The sequence below is a fragment of the Eublepharis macularius genome, chromosome 2 (assembly GCF_028583425.1).
Source record: "Eublepharis macularius isolate TG4126 chromosome 2, MPM_Emac_v1.0, whole genome shotgun sequence".
NCBI classification, from domain to species: Eukaryota; Metazoa; Chordata; class Lepidosauria; order Squamata; family Eublepharidae; genus Eublepharis; species Eublepharis macularius.
The window spans coordinates 155761458-155777888 of record NC_072791.1 but is presented as its reverse complement, the minus strand read 5'-3'; the positions used below and the strand labels follow the sequence as shown (position 1 = coordinate 155777888).

Genomic DNA, 16431 nt, shown 5'->3' with positions numbered 1-16431 from the left:
AAAGCGCGGCCTTATTTGCACGCGCTTCCTTCATTTGCATGACAGGCGCGAACTTTCAGCAGCAGGCTAAACTTTCAGGCCCAGAGGCCAAGCCGCGCAATACCCGCAGACTGTGCAAATCATAGGAAAGGCGAGAAGCCTGCGCTGAGCTGGCCTTGGTGCTATCCTGCCATTGGTCGCGCCTAGCGCCAGGGCAGGGCTATGCCAATGAGGATATTCCCAGGTTACATCCACGTATGTTATTTAATACAAGAGTGCCCCCCCCCTTTCAGGTGAAGGCGAAAGACGAGTATGTGCCAATAAGGCGCCCAGGTGTGCAAGGGGCGGGGCTGCAAGACTCCCGTTATTAAGCTGGGGCGCTGCGCTGCGCACTTGAACCTTCCCTGTCTTGTCTTTGCGGATAAGGTGCTGCTTGAACCATGAGCATCAATTACCATCGCCCGGGGAGTCTGAGCTTCAGCAGCCGCTCCCAGGGCTCTCTTCCCAATCGAAGCTCTTTGTATCGGGCCAGTCCGGGGGGCTTCCAACTGGGGATGCTCCGAGTATCATCCAGTGCCTTCCCTGGCTCCCCCCTTTCCTCTTCCCCCTCTTTCCTCATCTCCTCGCTCCCCAGCTTGGAGATCGACCCTACAGTGCATCAGATCCGAACAGAGGAGAAGGAACAGATCAAGGGGCTCAACAACCAGTTTGCTTCCTTCATCGACAAGGTACAACTTTGAGTGCGTGTACGCAACACATTCGTTTATGTAGACGCTATAAGTAGGCTAGAGGTGCGATTAGTATGTTGTGCTGCGGTAAGGCACAATGTGTCCACTTTTTGTGGTGAGGTGCCTTCATGTGATGCAGTTGTGCATATGTCTTTAAAACAAAACCTATTAATTTCAACTCTCAAAACTGTGCTAGGTGCAATTTTATTAGGTTAATACTGATTTAGCAAAGTGCCCAGTGAAGTACAGAACACAGACAGCACTTCAAGAAGCAGCAGATGCCAGCCAGAGATCAGAGGAAATTGACTGTTGCTGAAATAACAAGAGTTGTGGAACCTTAAACAAAACAGTATAAGGTATTACATGAAGTTGACAGAGGGATTTAGCTTGTAGGATCTATGTGTGGGGAGGGGGGGAGTATTATAAAGAACCCAGAAGGTCCGGTTTCCCAGGACAGGGTGTGTTATATTAAGTTGTAAAGCAAAGATTTCTAGAGTATAAGCTTTCAAGAGTCAAAGCTCCCTTTAACAGATACAAGTAAACCTACTTCCACTGATTTGTAAACGTTTCTATTTTAATGTCTGATTTGTGTTGATTTATTTTCTTGTGCACAGAGAGTTTTTTATTGGACTTCTATTGGATTTCTATCCCACCCTCCCCACAAGTTTGGCTAATGTAAAAGGCAGAATGGCATTTCTGGCTCATGCCATTATATGTAGATAGATGACTCTTCCATCACACAGGTCTTGGGAGTATAAGCTGGTCCTTGTATACAGAAGCCCCTCCCGCATACTGAAACTGCTCAACAATCACAAGGCACCATATAATGGAAATACAAATGCAAGGACTGGTTCCTGAAACAAATCGCAGTGCCAAGTCTCTTCTCCCATCTATCCAAGTGACACCATCGCAAGGAGATCCAATAACATTAGCCATACCATCAAGGGCTACACATATACCTGAAAATCCTGTAATGTGATATATAATTTTATGTGCCGGCTCCTGGATGTTTGAGGTTTTTGGCTATGGTCAATTCACTGTTTATTTCAATTAAATTAAATGTGGTACAAGTAAGTTAAAATATAGGTTCAGTCTCACCTCTGCTGAGTGGGGGCATGACCCAATTTGGTGGGTTTCAGCAGCCTGCGAAGGGCTCAAGCGGAAAGTACTAATATTACATCTCTTTGTCTATAAAACGTAAACTGCAGGTTCATGCAGTCTCAGTTTATGTCAGGGCCATACCGGTAATGGAGGGTGGGGTGGGATTTATATTATTTAAACTGGCCCCACCCTGCCGTTAATAGTTTTACCCTTTAATAACATTTCCCTCTTTAAATGCCAGTAACAGAGTGGCATTTTATCTTGAGTTGAACAGATTTTCAGTATGATGCTCAGTTAAGGTTAGAGGCCCCCTAGTGGAGAGCAATGTCAAATGCAAAAAAAATCTTCACTGAAGTTGAAGAACACCACCCCTCCACATTTTTTCCTGGATCAAAAACTACGTTCAATGAAAAGAGATGCAGAGAGATCCACCCACATTTCGCTGTGCCTTGATTAAAGCCTTCTACTTCCAAGTGAGATGCTTTTGGGAGGTGGGCGAGGAAAAACTGCAAAGGGAAGCATATTTTTGTAGCTGTATTTCCAGATCTCTCCCATGTGATTGAAGGGAGAAAATACAAAAATCAATTCCTGGATGTTTTAAAGGTACAAGTGCATGGTAATGGAGACATTCTGAACTGGAGATGTCTCAAGGGTGGTTTTATAAATATATAGGAATTGATATATGATAACATAAGGCCGCTTGCCTTCCCATGAAGTGATGTACAATAGTGTCTGAAGCAGGGCTCATTTTGAGGGGGAACGCACAGGGATGCAGTTCCAGCAGTTCCCCATAGAGGTCACATGTCAGGTGGCCCCTGCCCACCTGACTCTCAGCCATTTTGGGCCCGTTTCAGCCTGGATTGGGGCTGAAACAGCCCAGATCGGGCCTCTGACAGGTAGTGGATCATTCTCCCGCTCAGCAGTGGCCCAATCCTGACCATTTTGGGTCCCTTTTTGGCCATTTCCAGCCCCTTTTTGCCATTTTGGGCCTAATTTCGGTCCTGAATGACCAGGATTGGGTCCAAAACAGCCAGGATAGGTGATGTCAGGGGGTGTGGCATATGCAAACCAGTTATGTTAATGACACACTTCCAGTGATGTCAAGGGGCATGGCATATGCTAATGAGTTATGCTAATGAGTTCCTCCAGCTCTTTTTCTACGAAATGACCCCTGGTCTGAAGTATCTGCTGTTGTCAAAATCCAAATGGGACACCACTTTCTCCTTTCACATCTGCCATTTTTAAAGTCATTTGAAATAGAGCTCCAGAACAGGAGGGAGCACTAATCTTCGTTTTTTATTTATACTTTGAGTATGAAAACCTCTTAAAAGCACTATTGTAAGGCCAATTGATGTGGCAACTTTAATTCTACTGCTTCAGTTTTTGCTGTACTGCAGTTGAAGGGGTGCAGGCAGTGAGGGATTCTTAAAATACAGCCCAAGACTGGACAGAGGAGGTACCAGCTCTAGCCATTCCTGGAAAAAAATATACAGAATATGAATTCATCACATCTTTCTTCCACCGTGCCCAAAGAGAGCTCGTTGCAGTCTATGTGGCTCTCTCTACATTTTTATCTCCTGTATATGAACACTGCATGTGGTTGCTTGTTTTGCAGCAAATGCAAGAGTGAGCTTCTTGGAACATAGATCTCTCCCTTCCCCAGTGCCCATTTTATTTGTCTTTTCCCCCCTTTGCTATTCTCTTAGGTGCGTAAACTAGAGCAGCAGAACAAAGTGCTGGAGACGCAGCTGAAGCTCTTGAAGGGCAGAGAGCAATACAAATCTAATGTGGGGCGTATCATGGCAGCCCACAGCCAGCCTCTTAAGCAGCAAATTGATGCACTGAATCAGGACAAAATGAAGCTGCAAAACGAGCTGGACCACACACAGGCCTTACTGGAGGAATTGAAGAGCAGGTGGGCGTCTGTGTGTGCATGGATTGGGAGGGCCCAGGAGGAGACTGCACCTAGGACAGCAAAAGGGAGCGGCAATCTCCTTGCAAGAATGAAGGCATTAAGTATGTCTCCTAAGAGGACACATTCCACAGAAGAGCACTATTGCAGCTTCAAGTTCAGCCACAAGGGACAGTAATCCCGCACATGTTCAATGCGGATGAACACAGACATTTTATTCCAGTAGATTTCAGTTTACTATTTTGTATTCATTTTCTTTATTATAGTGGTGACAACTTTTTGGATTCTTTTTACCATATGTATGAATGGGAAACAGTTGTAACTTTTCTGTTCTCAGCCCAGTTGTCTGGGATTGAAATTGTCCAGGAGTGTATTACTGGACCTTCTCACCCATGAGACCTTGTGTGCCAGACTTCAGATGGGACAAAGAGTTTCTGTTTTAAAGACAAATTTCTCAGTTGCAGAGCAGGCGTGGACAGGCATGGCACACTGGTGTGGGTTCCTCCTCCTCTCTTACCGTCCTCCAGCAGAGATTTGAGGGAGAGGACCTATTTTTTAAAAAACAAAAGCATGCAAACAAGAGACTAAATCCTCTTTCCTCCCTTGTACCTTGCCTGTGATCAGTTGATCTCAGCAGATTTCTTCCAGCCCCACTGACTTGTAATATCAGAGCCAGAGAAAATGGCAGAGATTAGTTCCCTTTGCCTGTGTGCACCAGTTTTCTTTAAATCTTGATTCCTTCCACTTCCTTCATGACTGGGAAGTTGCCTGTCTTTTTTCTCTCCTGGCACTTCTTGGACCGAGGGGGAAGTGGTGGGGAGGGTGATTTATATTGTAGAAAGGCATGACTACTTTTACATGAAACTTAAAATATTAAGAGACTCAGGTGATCTGTCAGCAGTTCTTTCTTACCTAGAGGTCTGATCCTTCATCTTATGTCTGGTTTGACATATGTGCGCTTACCATGGGGAAGAGAAGCCTTAGCTTCTGCCTCAACCCCTCCCTCCCCAGTCTGCAAAGCAGGCAAGCTATCTATTTAAGGAGGGGGAGCTTGGATCTCTGATCCCCCACCCAGTATTTTGCCATGCTCGCCTGTCAGCAAGTACAAGGAAACATTTGCTTCTGCCTCATCCGGTGAAGGAGTTGCCTGTTGCTGTTGGTGCAAAGCCCAGGCCAAACCAAGGTCTGACTACACATGATACAAGCCATTTCCTAGCCACCTCTAGCCATTCAATTGAGGGCAAAAGTATAGTATCCCTTCCTCCAATTTGTAGCTGATTTCTAGTTCTTCCTGATGTGGCCATGTACATGACTATTACCAAGATGAGAAAGTTTCTAGGCCCATTCTAATGAAATCCTTCTAGTATTCAGTAGACTGGAAAGAAACACTACCATGTATGGAAAACCACGGCCAGCATACTTGGCTGTGTAGAGATCGCAAGTTGAGACGTGGAACAGGAAGTGATAAGGCAGATGCTTGAAGGACAAGCTATGGAGGGTACAATGGGAAAATAGAGAGGAAAGAATTGGTAAAATGGTACACAAATGTTTGACCTAATTACCCAATTTGCTAATTAGAGTGTTTGTGAGATGTTCCCTACTGTACATCATACTCAGTGTCTCTGCTCTGACTTGTTAGGTATGAAGATGAGATCAACCGGCGGAACCAACTGGAAAATGAATTTGTGGTAACCAAGAAGGTGGGTTCCTAAGGTGAACACAGCAGTAGTTAATGCCTAAAAGATCAGGTAGGGAAGGGTCTCCCAGTAACCAAATCAACGCTACTGCTGCAGCTTCCACAAAGCCCTTTGTTCAAAGATGATGTTTGCTGTTATGGAGGTTGAAACTACTTCCTAGCCTCCTCTTGCTTCACCATCCTCAGCTACTCATACTTACTTTCTCCCTTGACTATACTTATCCACATCTGATTGTGCACTTCAGGAGGGGCACATGGCATGTTCGTTTGGGATTCTTACAATGTAATCCTATGCAGGGTTACTTCAGTCTAAACCCATTGAATAACTGTGCATTGCAAAGGAAACACCAAAAATGCTGTGTTGCACATACTAGCTTGGCATGTTCTTCTTCTGTATGGATTGTGCTTACTATACTGACCCCACAATCCCCCACACCTGCAGCACAGGTTACTGGAGAATCACCACAAGCCACGTGTGTGTGCCTGTCATTTGTGTTTGGGGGACAAAATGAATAAAATCAGTGAACTGGAGATCTCACCAGTTCAGTCTCAATATTTAAGATATTTGACAGCTGATGCTGTGAGAATCTGACAGAAAACAGGTTCTGACCTCAACATGAGGTCTGCTGACTGCTCTCTTGTTTTATCAGGACCTGGATGATATCTACTTACAGAAAGTGGATGTCGAGTCCAAACTTGAGAGCATCTCTAATGAAATCAAGTACCTGAAGCAGCTGTTTAATGAGGTGGGTGCCAATCTGGGGAAATATGGTGGACTAGCAACAACACCCATTGTGGGGAAAAAATACAACGGGCTCTAGAAAGGGGAGGGCGGGCAGGTGGGCATTCGCTCCTCCTCCATCATGGATTCCAGCTGGTGAAGGAGGGGTGTGAGCATTGTCATCTACTCCACGCCTGAGCTGCCTTATCTCGACCGTATGAAGGGGTGGTGGGCTTTGCTACCTGCTCCATGCCTGATACATGCTGGGTAAAGGGGGGGCATTGCCTCTGTTCTGCGCCTGACTACAGCTGGGTGAAGGGGGGCAGGCATTGCTGCCTGCTCCGATCCTGATCCCAGATGGATGAAAGGGGGTGGGCATTGCCACCTGCTCCCTGCTGGGTGAAGGGAGGAACAGGCATTGCCTCCTGCTCCGCGCCTGATCCTGACAGGTGAAGGTGGGCTTTACTACCTGCTCTGCTCCTTATCCAAGCTGGGTGAAGGGAAGAAGGGCATTGCCTCCTGCTCTGCGCCTGATGCCAGCCAGGTGAAGGTGCGAGGTAGGCATTGCCAACTGCTCTGCTCCTAATTACAGCTGGGTTAAGGTGAGGGGGCATTGTCACCTGCTCCACTCCTGATCCCAGTTGGGTGAAGGAGGGTGGGTATTGCCATCTGATCTGCACCTGATCCCAGCTGGGTGAAGGGGAGTGGGTATTGTCATCTGCTCTGCTCCTGATTCCATCTAGTTTAAGGTGGGGGTAGGCATTGCCACCTGCTCTGCTCCTAATACCTGCTAGGTTAAGGCAGTGGGTGGGCAAAGCCACCTGCTCTACTTCTGATCCCAGCTGGGTGAAGGGGGGGTGGGCATTTCAAGTGCTCTGCTCCTAATACCAGCTGGATTAAGGTTGGGGGTGGCATTGCCATCCGCTCTGCTCCTAATAACAGCTGTGTTAAGGTGGGAGGGAAAATTCCACCTGCACCAGTCCTAATACCAGCTGGGTTAAGACAAGGTGAGGGCATTGCCACCTGCTCTGCTCCTAATACCAGCTGGGTTAAAGTGGGGGATGGGCATTGCCATCTGCTCCACTCCTAATACCTGCTGAGTTAAAGCAGTGAGCAGGCATTGTCACCTGTTCCACTCCTGATCCCAGCTGGCTGGCATTGCCAACTGCTCCGCTCTTGATCCCAACTGGTTCAAAGGAGGTGGGCATTGCCACCTGCTCCGCTGCTGATACCAGCTGGGTCAAGGCGAGGGGGTGGGCATTGCCACCTGCTCTGCTCCTAATACCAGCTGGGTTAAGGCGGGGGGCAGGCATTGCCAACTGCTCCATTACTGATCCCAACTGGTTCAAAGGGGGGCAAGCATTGCCACCTGCTCCACTGCTGATACCAGCTGGGTTAAGGCTGGGGTTAGGCATTGCCACCTGCTCTGCTCCTAATACCAGCTGGGTTAAGGTGGGGTGGACATTGCCACCTGCTCTGCTCCTAGTACCAGCTGGGTTAAAGCGGGGGGTTGGCATTGCCATCAGCTCCACTCCTAATACCTACTGGGTTAAGGTGGGGAGAGGGCATTGCTACCTGCTCTGATCCTAATACCAACTGGGTTAAGACGGGGGCGGGGTGTGGACATTGCCACTTGCTCCACTCCTAATATCAGCTGGGTGAAGGAAGGAGCGGGCATTGCCACCTGCTTCCATCCTGCTCCTGGCCTGAGCTTCCCACCATGGCACGTTTTCTGGAGGGACATGGTGCCTTGCCTAGGCTTCCTTCCATGGCACTACCCTCTGGTGGTGCTTCAGGGTACAGTGAGTTGTCTGCAATAGGCTTACTCAATTATATAATAAGATAGGTTTGGTATTGATGGTGGAAGTCGGAAAGGAAGGAGGAACAGAGAGGGATTTTTGTCCCTTATTTCCGTCTCTGCATAGGTGGCCCCAACTCAAAAAGAGCACTGTGTACTTGCTAAGTAAGTTCTTGGAATAACTTGAGTTCTGCTCAGTTTTCAAGTTTGCCGTTGGACCTGGGCCTCAATCCCAAACTCACATACAAATAGTTATTCCCTTCCTTCCAGGAAACCCGGGAATTACAGTCTCAGATCCAAAACACAATGGTCACTGTGGAGATGGACAACAACCGGGAGTTGGAGATGAAGCACATCATTGATGAAGTGAAGGCTCAGTACCAGGCCATGGCTGCTAAAAGCCGGGATGAGGCTGAACAATGGTACAAAACCAAGGTGAGTGGCAAATTTATGTCACCTTCCTTTCAAAATGTGTTGTCACATTGGGCATGGGGCAAGTGCATGCACACTCACAGGACATGTCAATCCTGTCTGACTGACTGACTATATAGTAAGACTCTGGTTCTCCATTTTGTGTGCACTCTCTCTCTCTCTCTCTGATATCATACTAAACATTGTAGAAGTGTATGTATAAATAGAGGTGTATTATTTAATACAAGTGGGGGACCTTCAAAGAGTTGCAAGGGGCATCTCTTTCCCCCACCCCCACTATTTCCTCTTCCCCTCCTTGAAATCCCCATAGCCTTTCCTTCTTCTTTCGTTCCTTCCCACCCACCCACCAGCTAATCAACGTTTATTTATTCCCCTGTATTCAGCTTTTCCTCCTTCCCTCCCCCTGACATCCTCAACCCTGGAAAACTATGGCCCAGTTGTGCAATGCTGGTGGCCAGACCCAGTTGCATAATGGGAAACCGACAAGGACTTGTGGAGGACGGTATCCCTATACCCACATCCCCAGTATTCCTGTACCTACATTATTTCCTCTTTTCAACCTCCTGGCAGTCCCATTTTCTCAACCTTCCCTGTGTTCCTTTCTCTTCCCTACTCGCTCACAAACCCTTTATCTGCCCCCCACATCCTCAGTTGTATTTATTTATTTCATTTATACCATGCCTCCACAATGGGGACCCAAAGCAGTTTACATCATTCTCCAATTATCCCTTTTATCTTCTCAACAATGCTGTGAGTATGGGTGACTAGGTCAAGGTCACCCAGTAAGCTTCAGGGTAGAGTGAGAATTTGAATTTGGGTCTCCAAGATTCTATCTGAAACTCCAACCACAGTAGCTGCAAGCTGGTTGCACATTTGTCTTACTGTTCATTCCACACAAAACCTATAACAATTTCTATAACTTATTTTCTGTAAATAAATCTTTAGTTGTTGTTCTGTTCCAAACGTGTGCTGCCTGTTAGATTTTGAATGAGCCCTTCACAGGGTGCTTGTTTACATCCTTAAAACAAGGCCAATACACTGCCCTGACCCAAAATCCTATCTAAAAGAGCCCAATTTATGCCCTTATCCAAGATTGTCCTGTCCAAAGTAAAATGTACCAATGCTCCTCTTTTTAAACTGAGGTTGTTTACTCCCCCTACCATCCAGGGAAGTTCCAGAGGCTCTGATTGGCTGGCCAGTCTCTGGGGCTTGCTTCAGGGCAGATTCCTCAGGATTATTTCAGAGCCTTGGAACTGGTAGAACTTTGAGGTTGATTGCCAAAGAACCCTCCCCTGTCCAAGCATTTATCTGATCCAAATCTCCCTCACACAGAGTTATTATTGTGCCACAGGGGGAAACATACAGGTACAATACGGGTATCTATTTTTTCAACTGCCCGATTTATAGCAACTATAGAGGAGGAACTGCTTTAGTTAAGAATAACTTGTGGAAAGGGTTGAATGTTTTCTTCCCCCAACCCAGTGCTGCTGCTCCTATCAAAATCACAGGCACTTAAAAGCACAGAAATTTACTTTTAAATCAAAGGAAGTCAGAAGATTAGATCACATCTGTTTTAACCCTAAGTGGAGTCTAAAAACATACTTACAGGAATAGTAAGGTAGCTGTAAAACAGCAAATTAGAGACATCTTTTCTGACTCAACTGCTTTAATCCCTTTATGTAGAGAGGGCCTGTAAAAGATTCCCTCCTCTTTCCTTCCTTCTGGGCTTAGCCCCAGAGGCAGAGGCTGAGGGGAATCTGCATAAATGAGAGAGAGAACTTTCTTTTTCTGGCCCTCTCTTCTCACTCTCCTTTCTTCGGTCGCTGCCGCCTCCATCATGCAAGTTATGACTTTCCTCTTTCTGTCTGCGGCTTGAGGCATGGATAGGGAGGGACTATGTGTATGCATGCACGCACAGTTTTAACATCCCTTCATTCTTGGCCAGCTAACTGACTGTAGCCCAGTCTGGAGGTTTGGGTCTATTGTGTGGATGAGCAGCCAGGTGTCTTTGGTAAGAACTTTGACCACAGTCTAAGATCTTTAAAAGGAAAAAATCTTGATTTGCTAAAATACAATTTCAATTCACTTGCACTCAAGCACATCGGAAAATTATATAAAACACTGCAGGGTGCTACAGACCCTGTAGTGCACATCCCAAAAGTTTAATCATTCAGTTCAGGATATCCAGATAGCCATCTATCTTGCTTCTTCCTGGCAGATGGCCAAATGGTTTTCTCTCTCCTGCCTCTTCAGCTCCATAAAGGAAACTCATGTCCTCTCATCTTGTAATCTGAGGTGTTTTACTGCTTCATTTCCTAGGAAAGAAAGTTTCCCCTGAGATCAGGCCCTGTCTGAGAGTTAATCAAAGGGTCCTACATCTCTTTATCACAACAGGGCCAACTTGTGTGATGAGGGAATGCTCTAACCTCCAGTAGTCTGGGGAGCAGAAGTGTATACTGCTACACAACCTGATCCCTCCATCTAGCAATTATAACTTCATTGTGAAGGGCCACATATGCTAGGGCATAGTTGAAGCACAGATTAGCTAGATCTAAAGCAGAGGTTGCAAACTTTTCTTTAATGTGAGCTACTTCTGAGTAATGAAAAATACCCCGTTACTTCCCCCACCCACCCTCACTCTCTGGCATGTTACCAAGGTTTTTTGGTCCTAGAAACAGAACAGGGACTAAAAAGAGCACTAGAAATGAAGCCATCAGCTAAGTAGCACAGACAAAAATCCTATGAAATAAAAGCTTTTTTTATAAAAAGGCTAGAGCAGATCTTTTCACAATCTTTTCCTGGGTTTTCTAGGGGATACAGATGTTACTCTGCAGCAGCTGGCAAGCTAGCAGTAGGTCACAAGCTACCTGTTGGAGACCAATGATCTACATCCTCCAAAATATGGAGTACTGATGTGTGGGACTTCTTTGGCTCCCAAAACTTATAAGTGAAACTAGGCACTATATTTCTACCACATGTTAAGTTTTGGCAGGGCCTCTCAGAGGCCAAGTGAAACTGCTTTGCTGCTTCAATTTGGCCCATGAGGCTCTAGTTGGTGATTCCTACCTTTAGTGTATCTGTGGTCCTGACAATGGAGAAGCTCTTGTATCCCTTAAGATATGATGCCTGCGTCTTGCATCTTCATGTATTGTAACCTGGTGTCACTGTTGATTGAACTCTCCTGATTCTTCTTCTCACCTTCCCAGTTTGATGACTTGGCTCGGCAGTCCCAGAAGCACTATGATGAGCTGAAAGGCATCAAGGGGGAGATTGCTGAATTGACTCGCTATGCCCAACGTGTTAATGGGGAAATTGAGGCCTTGAAGAACCAGGTGAGCTGTGTGTTGTTGACACAAAATGATCCAAAACACTGGGAGATGTATGGGAGAACACTGCAAAGTCATATGGTTTGCCAAATCCATTTGCCATACTGAATGTATTCTTCTAGACCCTGTTTGGCCATATTTCAAGTGAGTTCTGTTCATGCTTTGACATGCCTGGCTGCAGAGTCACAGTTGCTAGAAGCAAATATAGGGTTAATTTATTTTGAGGGGACAGATTTCAGTAAGCTCTCAACTTTAAACTGTCTCCATTGACCTCCTCTACAAAAAAAAAAAAAACCACCCTTGAATGAAACCTGTTGGCCAGAAGAAGACTTTCAGCTTTTAGCGTAGATCTTTTAACAGAACGCTGGCTTCTCTTGAATGGCAAGTTAAGCAATTTTCTGAACTGAAAGAGGTCAAAAAATTGTGTCCCAGCACAATTTTCCCCACTGTGCTTTAGCAAGACATTTTAACCTTATCAAGATCATGCTTTAGGCTTGCACGTGTGCCCAGTTGCCTTCTGTTAGCGACTCTGGGTTTGCAAGTGACTTCCCACAAAGGCAGTGGAGATGATGATGCGAGCTCACAGCAACTCTCCCCTCCTGCCTAGCGAGCCAGTCTGGAGAATGCTGTGACATTGGCTGAAGAGCAAGGGGATCAGGCTTTGCAGAGCGCCAAGGGCACCATCCAAGACCTGGAGGAGGCACTGAAGCATGCCAAGCAAGACATGGCCTGCAAAGTGAGAGAATACCAAGAGCTAATGAACATCAAGCTGGCCCTTGATATAGAAATTGCCACCTACAGAAAATTGCTGGAAGGAGAGGAGAACCGGTAAGCAAGGCTCTAATCCAAACTCTAGTTGAACTCACTGCTATTTGTGGGTGTCAGGGGTTTGTAAATGAGTTGTGCTCTCTACTTAGGAAAGTAGGAGGAGCCTGAAGGAAATGGCAGCTCTGTGATCTTCCTATACTGTCAGTGCAATCCTAGGCAGAGTGACTCCAGTCTAAGCCCATTTATTTCAGTGGCCTTAGACTGGATTCTCTCTGCATAGGAATGTACTAGGATTGCCAGGTACTTTCTGGGGTGGAATATCTCCCATTGCCTGTTGCCACTCTGGTTACCAGCAGAAGAAAAGAAAGTTTTTAAAAAATGTTGGTTTGATGGCTTTACCACAGATTTTCCAGCAGTTCCTAGAGAGCTGTGATGTCACTTCTGGGTTTTTCCCAGAAATGACATAACGCCATCATGCTGATGATGCCCCCTCCCTGGTCCTTGTTCCCACTAATTGCTGGCTGGCTGACAGCCCTAGATTCCATGGTATCACTCTTAAGGATGAACGTATAAGAACAGAACAGTCAATTACAATATAGATGAAAATGAGCAAAGGAACTGGATTGATCTTGGTTCAGTGTGCAAGAATATGCTATAGGCAATTGGAGTGGGAAAACCTCATAAGGGCATTGGATCCTTAATTGGGGATTTAGCAAAATGAGTTTTCATACTATATTATGATATCTGCTGTAAAAAGTTCCAGGTGTTGCTTGCTGGCATTAGGGGAGAGTGATGGTATTCCAGAAAATCTCAGAGCTAACCCTTTAAGAGTGTTGAGGAAAACACAGGTGTTACCATGGTAGTGAAAGTTTTTAATTGTTCAGTGTTTCCCTGTATCAAAAGTCCTAATGGAACCCCCTTTGAACATGACCATCTTACAGTAGTGAGGCATCACCAGGATATGATGTGTGGTAGGGAACAGTGGAGAAAAGAAGGGGCCTTAGACGGGGCAGAGCAGCAAACTTTGGGGCAATGCTAAGGGAACTAGGTAATTGCTTCCAATGACAACAGGATGACGCGCAGCCTGTATTTCCCCATTTCCTTCCTGCAATCTGTATTCTGCTTCTCTTATCTGTCAGGATGGTTGGTCAGGCTCCAAGTCTTCAGCTCAGTGCTATTGACAAGCTAGGTAAGTAAATTGCATGCTGTGACGGGTAAGGCCCTGAGCAAAATGGTAACACGAACACTTGCTTAACTCTGCTCAAACTGTCCTCTTCTGTTGTCCTTTCGCCTACGGAGATTTCTATACTGTCACTGCTATCTCTCTTCCCACGTTAATTCCTTTCAAGCCCTTTCTTGATTTGTTGAGTCCCCTTAACCTTGCATCTGAGCATGCTCTCTGACAGGAGTGAAAACAGAGACTTCCACAAATTCTCTTTAGAATCTCCCTTTGCTAATTTTCATGTCCAATGTGTCTGTATGTTGAAATATTTGCTGAATGTCTGATAACTGTATTTGATATTCAATAACATTGGATTTCAGTCTTTAAGATAAGGTGGTTTTGATTTTGGCAGGCTCCACATATAGTCAAAAATATTGACTTTTGAGAGATGCTAACAATCTAATGCATGCAAACTCTGTTTTCTACATCCTTTTTATTAGAAGGAAAAAGATTTTAAAATCAGCACAATTATAACTAAATTATTGGCAATAACAAACAATATTCATATCCCCATTTAAATACTCAAGTAAAACAGTCACTATTTAAAAGGCAAGATATACTTAACAATGCAGTTCCTGAGTGTGGCCCACTGAGTAGAGTTGAGTACGATTCTGGGTAGACTTGTTTAAGATGCCACTGTTAATAATCTGACTAATAACTGATTTGGCAGTAAAAATTTCAAATACTTCAACATGTAGATGTGAATGCTGGAGCATCAACATTTCTCATTCAAAATTCGTAGGACCAGACTTTGAATTTTTGGCTCTAGGCCTGTGCATGTGTGTAGGGGTAGGTGCATTTGTGTGCATGCCACTAAGCTCTGTCTTTTCAGAAGAAAGATCCACAGGTGAAGGCCAGGGCTCCTTTTGCTTGTGTCATTTGTGCAGGGTTTACTTCCAGGATAGGCAAAGATATTAAACTTACTCCATCGTGATTCTCTGCAACTGCAATAAAAGTCATCTCAGTAGTGTGCGTGCGGGTGGGATTCATATGAATCCAGTCTTCCTTCCTCCCCCCTCCTTTCTCATTGTGACAGTGTTTACTTCTTAGCACATTCCATTAGAGATTAAAGAAGAGAAATATATATTTGAGACTCTTTGGGCACCCAAAATTCTTCCCACTGGTATCCTTGTTTCATAACTCACTCTGTTTATTTAAAATATTTTCCTATCAATCAGAGAACGTTGAGTTTCTTTATTTGGACTGCCTTTCTCTCTCTAAGCAAATGGATGGAAATCACTTGCTTAGTGCAACTTTCAGGTCTTCCAACTTCTGGCCATATCTGTCTAATGAATTGCTTGCTTTATGGAATCCTAGCTTCAAATTCTGTGGTCTTTCTCAAATCATTTGGGGTAATCAATCAAGAGTCTCTTCCTTAAAGCTGCCCTTCTCTGATCTTTTGACCCAGATTTCTAAACCCATCCATTGCTTATGCAGCTGGGCTCCTCCTGACACAAAGAACAGTGCCACCTTCCTACGACAGGATCACTGAGAATTCCTTTACCAACAGCAGTTCACTGAAGAGACCCTTGCTGATCAAAACCATTGAGATAAAAGATGGGAAGATCCTCTCAGAGGCCAGCCACTTCTCGGAGAAGTAATAGTAGCAGAGCAGGCAAACAGCAGTTGACTTGAGTGTTCAAAATAAACAATTATTTTAAAATCTGATTCATGGTTTCTTTCATACATCTTGTCTTCTTTAGCAGTGTCCTCCCATCTCCAAGCCATGAGAGATGGCCAGAAGCTATTACTGGTAAGCAAGCGTGGGAGAGGCATCTCTGTAACATTCATAGCAGAATGTCAGAAAATGTATAATCGGCCCCAGTTTCTTGAGTAAGATACCACAAAAACTCCATGTGCTTAGTCCTTGTTCTTCTAGATCCTGTTTTCCTTCAACGATTTGCGTCATAGGATTATTCTTTGCTTGCAATGACACTGGAGGTTCTGACCTCTGAGATAATGCATATAAACAGAACTGTCCCAAACACAAAAATGCTTAGACAAATTCTTAGACTTAGGGAGGATGAAGAAGGTAGAAGGTGGGAATTGAGAGTCTGCTTTATATACTGTTTTGCCCCTGGACATTTTACAGACAGGATGAAAATGTTCTTGGACTCTGGACAAAGTTGAATTCCTGTCTCGTCCAGATCATGTCTGGACATTTGACATTGCTAGTTGCTCCCTCCCCCCAGCCCAAAGTCACGCAGAGAAGGAACTAGCCCAAGTTTTGAATGTTCTTTTTAGCATCTAGCGCAGGATTGGTAATAGGGTAAGCAAAGTATAGAGAAGGAACTTGAGTAAGGCTACTACCCAGAGGTCTTTCTCTCTCTAGCAGAATACTCAAGTCCTGGTTCTCATTCCTAACTCTTTCAAATTCCACTATTTTTCCAAATCAGTTCTCAGAAATCCTGAGTCTCAGTATCATGCATTTTCACTTACTAGGAGGATCCATATGTTTTTTTAAAACTCAGTCCAGTGGCACCTTAGACACCTAAAAGATTTCCAGGGTGTAAGCTTTTGAAAGTCACTCTGATTCTAAAAAGCTAACACTCTGAAAATCTTGTTGGTCTCTATGATCCCACTGGACTCAAAATTCTGCTTTCCCTCAGAACAAGGAATTGGACAAAGGAATCCTGGCTTTCTGGTTTGAGCCTTTACAGAAAACATTGTTTTCGAATGTTGCAATTCCTGTTCAATAGAAAACACGCTCCATATGCTAACCGGCATCTACCAGAACTTTCTTCCTCA

At 45.0% G+C, this 16431-nt stretch overlaps 1 protein-coding gene across 2 annotated transcripts; it reads left to right on the top strand.

Annotated features, from left to right (window-relative positions):
• The first annotated feature begins 339 nt into the window (after window positions 1-339).
• On the top strand, window positions 340-15351 carry LOC129324142 (intermediate filament protein ON3-like). Of its 2 annotated transcripts, none has more exons than XM_054971166.1 (9): window positions 340-707; window positions 3515-3723; window positions 5360-5420; window positions 6067-6162; window positions 8206-8370; window positions 11574-11699; window positions 12301-12521; window positions 13601-13650; window positions 15121-15351. In XM_054971166.1, the coding sequence occupies exons 1-9, from the start codon at window positions 420-422 to the stop codon at window positions 15282-15284; spliced, it is 1380 nt and encodes a 459-aa protein (XP_054827141.1). In that variant the 5' UTR covers window positions 340-419; the 3' UTR covers window positions 15285-15351. The 2 variants fall into 2 exon arrangements, with proteins under 2 accessions (XP_054827141.1, XP_054827142.1); XM_054971167.1 differs by having other exon boundaries at window positions 343-707; window positions 15092-15213.
• Window positions 15352-16431: the final 1080 nt, after the last annotated feature.

Bases quoted from the DNA above. Each gene is read 5' to 3' on its own strand.
- LOC129324142 (XM_054971166.1), top strand. From the start codon at position 420: ATGAGCATCAATTACCATCGCCCGGGGAGTCTGAGCTTCAGCAGCCGC. The intron at 708-3,514 runs GTACAACTTTGA...CTATTCTCTTAG, and splicing joins TTGCTTCCTTCATCGACAAG to GTGCGTAAACTAGAGCAGCA. The intron at 11,700-12,300 runs GTGAGCTGTGTG...CCTCCTGCCTAG, and splicing joins TTGAGGCCTTGAAGAACCAG to CGAGCCAGTCTGGAGAATGC.